This window comes from Mus pahari, chromosome 23, assembly GCF_900095145.1.
Source record: "Mus pahari chromosome 23, PAHARI_EIJ_v1.1, whole genome shotgun sequence".
Taxonomy (NCBI): Eukaryota; Metazoa; Chordata; class Mammalia; order Rodentia; family Muridae; genus Mus; species Mus pahari.
Genome location: NC_034612.1, coordinates 40,797,689 through 40,807,418, shown reverse-complemented (window position 1 = coordinate 40,807,418; position 9,730 = coordinate 40,797,689). Strand labels below are relative to the sequence as shown.

Genomic DNA, 9,730 nt, shown 5'->3' with positions numbered 1-9,730 from the left:
ACACACACACACACACACACACACACACACACACACAGAACCTCTTTAGATTGATAATGTTTAAGACCATGAACTCCAGGATAGTCAGAGCTATTTATTCACAGTATGTTCTAGGACATGCTGGACTACATAGTAAGTTCCAGACTACCATACTAAGACACACTGTCTTAAAACAGATCACTTGTTGATTTTGGGAGGTGGGGAGGGGGGTGGTGGTTGTTGTTTGGTTGGTTAAGTTTGGGTTCATTTTTTTTTTTTGAGACATGGTCTCTATGTTAGCCCTGGCTGTCCTCAGACTCACTATGTAGACTAAACTGGTTCAAAGCCTGCCTGTCTCTGCATCCCGAGTGCTGAGATTAAAGGTGTATGCCACCACATCTGGCTTGACCCCTTCATGTTTAAATCACTAACCCTTGGATTATTTAGCACTGAATGTAAAACCTCTCCTGGTAAGAAATAATTTCATAGAGGCATTAGCTTTAAAAACAAAGTCTGGGGCTGGTGAGATGGCTCAGTGGGTAAGAGCACCCGACTGCTCTTCTGAATGTCCAGAGTTCAAATTCCAGCAACCACATGGTGGCTCATAACCATCCGTAACAAGATCTGACTCCCTCTTCTGGAGTGTCTGAGGGCAGCTACAGTGTACTTACATATAATAAATAAATAAATCTTTTTTTTTTTTTTTTTTTTTAAAAGCAATGCAAAAAAAAAAAAGTCTGAAAAAAAGAATTATTAGATAAGAGCACAGGTGATTTCAAAAATTAGTTTCAATATGATAGTGAGTCCCATTCATAGTTTAGTCCTCATTTCACCATTTAGCACTGTTCTTAGTGGTGATACAGTAGCTTATTTAAAGGTTGTTTTAAATGCCTTCTTTTTGTTTCTTCATTTTGAGATAGTGTCTGAATATGGTAGCCTGAGGTAATCTGAACTTACTACATATTCCAGCATGTTCTGGAACACACTGAATAAGTAAGTAGCTTTGGCTGTCCTAGAATTCATGCCCCATGGTGCTCTAGCTTTCCAACTGTTGACATTGCAGACATAACACTGTAACTTTTTGAGGGCTTTATTTATCTTTATATCCTTAGTAATTTCTAAGTTTATATAGCTTTTACTAAACTTTTCTATTTTTTGTTCAGTGCCACCTACACAAGACAGTATTCTTTTCTTTCATTGGTGGTTGATCTAAGCCATTTTGGTATATAGGGCAAGGGTTATTTGTTTTGGAACTCTGCCACCTGCTTGTTAAAATTATTGCTTGATTTTGGATGTGCTTGGGATAAATTATTGTTATCTTTATTATTGATTACTACTACTACTATTACTTGATCTTGAGGAAGAGGGGTACTTAGGCATAGAACCTGAGCCTTGTGCTCGCTGTGTAAGCATTCTTCCACTGAGCTTTATCCGTAGCCCTTGGTTTTTTGAGATAGGATCTTCCAAGAAACCTCAGGCTAGCTTGAAATTTGCCATGTAATAGAGACTGGCCTTAAACTTAGGAACCTCTTTAATACTGACTGGGATTACAGGCATATATCACTACACTCGGCTTGTTACTACTAGCTTTATTTAAAGTATTAGACTGAATTCTAACACAGATGGTGACTTTTAGTACTTAGGACTAAGCAAGAAAGAAACACATTTTTTTTTTTAACATTTGTAGATGTGATAAAGTGGATGTTGCCCTTCCAACACTTTGACAGGTTCTTTTAAGGTGCAGGATTCAAGGATATTTGAATAGAATTTTGTTACTATTATAGTTGTCCTGAGGTAAACAAAGTGCTCTGAGCCAGTATTTGAGCATATAGACCCATTTAAGAACCAAGCCTTGTTGTTGTTGATGCAAGGGGAAAGGGATAGTTTAAAATACTTTTGGTTTTCCGAGACAGGGTTTCTCTGTGTAGCCCTGGCTGTCCTGGAACTCACTTTGTAGACCAGGCTGGCCTCAAACTCAGAAATCCACCTTCCTCTGCCTCCCAAGTGCTGGGATTAAAGGCATGTGCCACCACGCCTGGCTTGTTTAAAATACTTTATCTAATTTAATTTCTTTTACTCGTGAGTGTATTTTCAGAAACAAGCTGTCAGTTTCATCAGCAAGATATATGGTGTTTATCAAAGATAACAGGTTGTTGAAACACTTGTAGCAGCTTGTACATTTGGAGAATAGTTCAGGCTTAGCTAGCAAGAAATGTGATTTCTCTGATTATGCAACTGCCTAGGATATAGCTTACTTATCCAAATGGTCTCACCTGTGCTAAAGTTGTTGTTGGATTTTGGTTTTTTGAGGCAGGGCTTCTCTGTGTAGCCCTGGCTGTCCTGGAACTCACTCTGTAGACCAGGCTGGCCTCGAACTCAGAAATCTGCCTGCCTCTGCCTCCCAAGTGCTGGGATTAAAGGCGTGCGCCACCACTACCCAGCTTGTGCTAAAGTATTTTAAGGTAAATTATAACAATTAAGTTGAATATAATATTTTTTATATTTTAAATCTGTTCAGTATTGTAAGCAGAAAGCCAAGCTTCGCAACAACAGCTGTAATTTGTTCAGACCCTCAGAGGAGGTTAATAATAATTATAGAAATTAAGATATACAATGGTTTAGTAAAATGATCTCATAGCACATCCCTTGTAAACACTAGAATTAGAACTTTGCACTTCTAGAGATAACTCCAAAACTTGCCTAAAACCATACTGTTTCCAACATGGTAAGTGTCCAAGACATTTTTGCTGATTACTTCATTCATTCATCCATTCATTTATTCATTCAAGATCTCAGTGTGTAGTACAAGATGTACTAAAACTTGTGAATTTCCTGCTAGTACTGCCATATCTAGCTTTTGTTGAAGATTCTGAGGCAAGAAATACAGTTGTCCCTTGGTATTTGGTTGCAGGATCCTGTATCAAACTCTGATACTTAAGTCCCTTAAATAAAAGGGCATCCCATTTCCATATGCCTTATACATATATTCCTACATGTGTGCTTAAATAATCAGTGGATTCTTTTTTTTTTTTTAAATTAAAGATTTATTTATTATATGTAAGTACACTGTAGCTGACTTCAGACACACCAGAAGAGGGCATCAGATCCCATTACAGATGGTTGTGAGCCACCATGTGGTTGCTGGGAATTGAACTCAGGACCTCCAGAAGAGCTGTCAGTGCTCTCTTAACCACTGAGCCATCTCTCCAGCACCTTGGCTTCCTTAAAATGCCCAGTAAATGTAAATGCTGTTAGTTACTGGTATTTTAAAACTGTTGGAGAAATATTCAGTAATGGTAGTATGATATATTTAACAGATTTATTTAAAAAAAAAAAAAGATTTAAAATTCTACCTTCTGTCTTACGACAATCAAAGAATAACTTCTAGATAGATAAAGGACCAAAGTAAAAAAATCGAGAAGAAAATTATGGATGGAAGAAATATAGTAATCTGGGCTAGCAAGATAGCTCAGTGGGGTAAAGGTACCTGCTGTCAACCTATTGACCAGAATTTAATCCCTGGAGCCACATGCTATGTGCCCCCCCCCCCCAATACCATACAAAATAAATGTCACTAAAGAGTAAAGAGTTGCTGGGCATGGTGGCGCACGCCTTTAATCCCAGCACTCGGGAGGCAGAGGCAGGCGGATTTCTGAGTTCGAGGCCAGCCTGGTCTACAAAGTGAGTTCCAGGACAGCCAGGGCTATCCAGAGAAACCCTGTCTTGAAAAANNAAAAAAAAAAAAAAAAAAAAAAAAAAAGAGTAAAGAGTTGCTAAAAATACCTGATAATTTACAATGCATGATATAAAAAGATGAAAGAACTTTCGAAAACAACTTTGAATTGAAACTCTTCACCGAGGTAAGTGCTATGTTTGTTACTTTCTGAGGTTAAATATTTGCGATGAAGTGGCCCCATGTGATCATCGAGCTTCTCAATTTGACTGTGGCAGGAAGGAAGGTCACAGACAGACAGAGCAGAAGTCAGAGCAGAGACTCCACTTTGCCCACTTGGTACTGACAGCAAGGCCCCACAAACCAAGACACTGTGTCTAACTAGAAAAGACATGATGGCTTTCTCCAATGCTTGGAGAAAGAAGACAGGCCTGGCCACTTCTTAGCAGTGAAATTGCAAGATAAATTATGGTTGTTTTCGGATCATTTGTTACAATAACCATAGGAATTTTTAAAAAGCATTGTGGAAGAATTCTGTGATTGAATAACTACGAACTGATGGTTTGGGATTCTGGATTCTTTTCAAATTCTGTTGTTTGTCTTTTACTTGTTGATCTGAGAAAAATTTAGTTAGTGTTCAGTGATTAATTTCATGTAGCAATCTCTAAAGTTTAAACGTCTGTTATACTTTAGGGAATCATAGGTTGTTTTTAGTCTTATACCTTGGGCTCTTTATTACTCTCACATGTAAGTCCTGTATGTTTGTGCTTAATGGAAATGAGTTTGAAAACTGTCTTGGGTCAAATACATTTTTCCCAGATGGATGACTTCCTTAATTTTACTTGGTTTTTTGGTTACTTGTACCAGAGCAAGACATTTTTAGGTTCTTAATACCAATTCACAGAAAGCTAAAGCTGGCATAGTTGTTAACTGGTGTTATTGTAAAGCAGTGCATGGTGTTATAAAGTCGAAATACCAATGCTGGTTTTCAGTTTTTATATCTGTAGTTAGAGTGAATTATGAAGTGATGTTTAAAATCTGGACAGTCTGAAAGGATCGGTTCCTCTGCTGTTCTGCCAGAGTGCCTTACGGAGTCAGCGCCAAGATTCCATTGCTAGTTTGTTCGTCCTATGGTTCCTTTGTCTGGTTATAGATCTTATGATTTCTTTTGTTAACAGAATTCTGCTTGGTCAGAGTCGTGATGGCATCGTATTCAGCACTGATGACTATTTTCATCATCAAGATGGGTACAGGTACAATGTTAATCAACTTGGTGATGCCCATGACTGGAACCAGAACAGAGGTTTGTTTTGGGCCAAGGCTCCTGGGATGGAGTATTTAACTACAGGTCATACCTAGGTTTTATTTTTGACTTAGACTTTTACCAGCTGACTGACGTTGACAAACTGTTAATAGATTGGAGTCCTAATTTCTTCTTAGGTAAGACATGATAGTAATTTGCCCTCTTTGGTCAAGATTGTAAGAATCAATGAATTTAGATAAATGAGATGAACTATAAATAGTTTGCCAATATAAACTGATAAAATAGAGGTAGGGACATTTCACTGGGCTTCTTGTACACCTTATGAATAATTCAAAGAACTCTGGTACCTTTGTTTTGTAGTATGAAAGTTATTTCTACCCTGAACAATACTAATGTCTTGAATCTTAATAAAAATACCTGTTTTAGTCTTACAATACAGGTTAAAACTAAAAGAACCCTATCTAATGCTTCATTTTAGAAGACATGGGTCAGTTTCCTTACACCATGCATGTGGTCTCAACCCTGACCATTTGTATCAGGTGAGGGGTCTCTTCCCCCTTTAAAAATATTGCATATTGCAGACTCCTCAGGGTTCAGACCTCGAGACCCTGCTTTAGTATGATTTAGAATGAGACCTGAAAGCTGTGGAACTTTAAATTTTTTTAAATTAAAATTTTTTTGTTTTGTTTTTGTTTCTGTGTAGCCCAGGCTGTCCTGGAACTTGGTCTATAGACCAGGCTGGCCTAGAACTTAGAGATCCACCTACCACTGCCTACTGAGCACTGGGATAAAAGGTGTGCATCACCTCTGCCCAGCAGCTGTGGGCCTTTAAAAATGTTTTCATTTTAAAAATTTTATGTATATAGGTATTTTATCTGGATGTAGATCTCTGGTACTAGAGTTTTTGAGCCCACAGAGGTATACCACAATAGAGTTGTAGGTTCAGGGAATTGAAACTGTATATCCTCTGAAGAGGCAGCCAGTGCTCTTAACATCTGAGCCAATCTGCCTTGCTCTAAGTTGTTGTTTGTTTTTAATTTTCTAAATGATTATAATGTGTATTAGATCTAGATCTAAAAAACATGTGCTGTAAGTTACATTTAAAAACCTACATTTATGCTGACAAGATGGCTTAGCAAGTAAGGTGATAAAGCAGTCTTTAGAATATGCCTGCTCTAAATATATGTATTAGGTACTTCCTTTTTGCTAAGACCCAATACACAGCAAGAAGCAATTTAAGGAAGAAGGGTTTATTTTGGCCCACAGTATCTAAGAAAGGGATAAATGGCCGGGAAGGCATAACAGGAACGTGGTGCACCTGATCACGGGGTGTCTACAGTCAGGAAGTACAGGACAGACTATATAATACCTCAAAAGCTCATCTCCAATGACCCATATCCTCCAGCCATGCCCCACCTCTTAAAGGCACTTTGGCCTTTCAGAACAGTGTTGCTGCCGACACAAGATTGATTGTTCAAATGGTGAGCTCAGGAGGGGCCTTTCCTCCTTCCACTATAAACCGCTGCAGCCAATCCTTTGACATTGCGGCACAACCCTGTCCTCTACAGTGGTCACTCTTGAGAACTGGGCAGGCTAGTTACAAATTTTTATTTTATTTTTGCAGAAAATAAGCCTCATGGTGTTTTAGATGATTTTACAATTTTGTATTGGGCCACAAATCATGGCGATACTGAGCCACATGTGGTCCATGAAGTGCAAGTTGGACATGCCTCCTTACATTATGTTGAATTTAGTGGTCTGGGTTCTGCATATCAAGAAAATTTCCATCTTTGCATTCTACTTTTATAATTTTTCTGAAGTTTTTAATCTGCTATCCCTGAAGTATGCATACACTGCTGCCATTAACAAATCACTGTGAAAGTGCTTTTCTCGTAGTCAGGAGATGGCATTGGTGCAGGTGATAGTTTAGAATTAGAGTTACATTCTCCTCATCACTTGAGAACCATGATTCTAAGGAATCCACAAAAATCAGATCAACTGTGGTATTGAGATACTTGATAGGTAAAATTTTACTTGTGGATAATATCTTTCTTTTACATTTCAACTTCATCACTTAAAAATTCTTTTTAAATTTTATTTATTTGTTATGTGTGTGTTTGTATATGTGTGTGTGTGAGGCACACGTACACATGTGCCCATCTGTGTGAAGATCAAAGAACACTTTTTTCAGAAGTGATTCTCTCTCTCCATTTTGTCTTGAGGTAGGGTTCCTCTTGTTTCTGTTGGTGTGCTCTGTAGTCCTGACTAGCTGGACAGTAAGGTTTAAGTCTTTTCCTGTCTCTGCCTAGTGTTCTGGGACTGTTTTCTGTCTGAGCCATCTCACATAATTTTTATTTTACAGAAATGCCTACCACTCTGACCTATAAAAGGTCATACTTATCCCTGCTTTTCAGGGTTTTGTTGTACTTTTCATTTGAAATTTTTTTCTATGTGAATAAATTTTACCTTCTTGTATCTTTATCATCTGTATTTCCTGTTAATGAGATTAGGTCTAGACTGAAAGCTTCATTAGCTGTGAAGTGAACAAAATGGTCCAAGATGTTTTTTTCAGTTTGTTGGGTTGTTTGTTAAAACCGACACCCAGTCTAAAGAGTATACCTGGGATGTCTTGTATTTCAGGGCACTGATTGAAGAGGTGCTGCAGGTTTTGTTTTAAATGCAAAGATGTATTGTTTCTTTCTACCAAATATTTAAGTTTTACTTATATGTTTTTATTTCAGCAAAACAAGCTATTGATCAAGGGAGATCTCCAGTTATAATAGACAACACTAATACACAAGCCTGGGAAATGAAACCGTATGTGGAAATGGTAAATAATAGACATACAAGTTTTTATTCTTTTTTTTTTTTTTTTTTTTTTTAAAGATTTATTTATTTATTATATGTAAGTACACTGTAGCTGTCTTCAGACACCTCAGAAGAGGGCATCAGATCTTGTTAGGGATGGTTATGAACCACCATGTGGTTGCTGGGATTTGAACTCAGAACCTTCAGAAGAGCAGTTGGTGCTCTTAACCGCTGAGCCATCTCTCCAGCCCCACAAGTTTTTATTCTTAACAGATTTACATAGTCTAAAAATTAGGTTAGTCTTTGACCTTTATCATGGAAACATTTTACTTTCCCTTGCTTTCTAAATAGGTTTGTTGGGTTTTTAGTCTCTTACAAACAGAGATTGGTGTTGATGATGATCGAATGTGTTCATATCCTTAGTTACTCCTGGACTTGAAGATAGTAATTGGAATTGGTCCATTTATGTAGCCTTAACATTTTTCTAAGCCATATTTACCAAGAAGCATTTTTCTTGGTTGCAGCCTTCCTGTTGTCAGATGAGACTTGTATCTATGTACCTTCTTTTCCTTAAGATTGTTCTCCGGGTTTTGTCTTCTCCCTCCCCTGTGTAGGCCATAGGAAAAGGATACAGAGTAGAGTTTCATGAACCGGAAACTTGGTGGAAGTTTGATCCTGAAGAATTAGAAAAGTAAGAGCCTCATTTTTATTGAATCCTTATCTTGTTTCTTTGATTTATCTTTGCATGGATAGTTTCTCTCTGGCTTTGCTTGTTATCTTTGTTAGTTGGGACCAGGGACTATTTATTTTTTAAGAGGAACAAGTTTTTGAATAGATTTGTCTTGTCAAAATTTATCAGTTATCTTTTACTAAATGGGCTTGGTTCTTTTTCTTACTGTGAACTCTTTCATTTAAGATTATGTGACATTAGGGCTTGGCCGTCATCCCTTCACCATCATGTCCCCCTGTGGGCCCCACCATCACCTTTGTACCTTGTGTTTTCATCTTGCTCTGACTTTTCCATCTTTCCATACTTCTACCCCAAGAGCCTGGCATCACAGTGTTTGGGAATTGCAGTTTGTTTGTTTTTTGTTTTTTCTTCTAGAGTGGTAGTGTGGTATATTTACCTTGTTTTTTTTTACCTAGAGTTGGGGCAATATGTCATTTCATACATCTAAATATTTCTGCTGCAAATTATGACCAGTCGTGTTAAGTAAGAGTCTGTATGATCTAGTTTCTGTAAAGCAGTTGCTTTCTGACCAAGAAAACTGAGGGTTTGCGAGTTTTGTTTCTGGGCTGTTTAGAGGGTTTGTTTTATGCTAGGCAAGCACGCTTCAGCTCTGCAGATGTGAGAGGGAGAGACTTGGGAGAGGCTGTGGACTCGGGACTTGGAGCCCCGCTCGCTTTTGGCTGTGTTGCCGGTGCCTTTCCTTCCTGCCACTGCTTGTCTCCTCCTCACTCTTTCCTTTCCCTGCTTTGATTCCCTTCCTCTCTGGTACCAGTTTTCTTGAGGTATAATTCATATACTGTGCAACTTACCCATGTAAAGTAAACAATTCAGTGATTTTTGGTGTATTCATAGAACTGAAGAGAAGTCCTGTTTTTAAACTGCGCTTTTTGCTCTTTATATCCCATCAGAGTTTGCCCCCATCCTGCTTCAAAACAGCATTTTATTTTCTGCTGGTGTTGCTAGCACACATTAAACACTCATTCTGCCATAAACTGAGTCCGAGCTTTCAGACTGTTGTTCTGTGTGTGGGGCCCAACTATTCCTCCATCTTTCACTCCTTTTACTCTCTCTATGACTTGTGTCCTATATACTGATGATAATACCTGGCTGTTTGCATACCAAACTATATATGTCACGCTCTAGGTAGAAGAGAGGGAATTTTAAAACTAAAGGTAGTTAAATCATGGCATACAAATGACTGAGTGATTAAACCATCCTATAGTTAGGGCTTCATTTATGTTTGAGAGACTGTTGTAATTAGGGTTTTTGATTGGTT

At 38.0% G+C, this 9,730-nt stretch overlaps 1 protein-coding gene across 4 annotated transcripts in view; it reads left to right on the top strand.

Annotated features, from left to right (window-relative positions):
* The window catches only part of N4bp2l2 (NEDD4 binding protein 2 like 2), a 59,105-nt gene that overhangs the window by 6,276 nt on the left and 43,099 nt on the right, over positions 1-9,730 (top strand). For 3 of the 4 annotated variants that reach the window (XM_029533592.1, XM_029533591.1, XM_021186711.2), the window contains exons 3-5: positions 4,831-4,955; positions 7,658-7,746; positions 8,339-8,415. In XM_029533592.1, coding sequence (XP_029389452.1) covers positions 4,831-4,955; positions 7,658-7,746; positions 8,339-8,415 — 291 coding nt within the window. The remainder of the gene's footprint in view (positions 1-4,830; positions 4,956-7,657; positions 7,747-8,338; positions 8,416-9,730) is intronic. The other variant, XM_029533593.1, reaches the window with a different exon arrangement.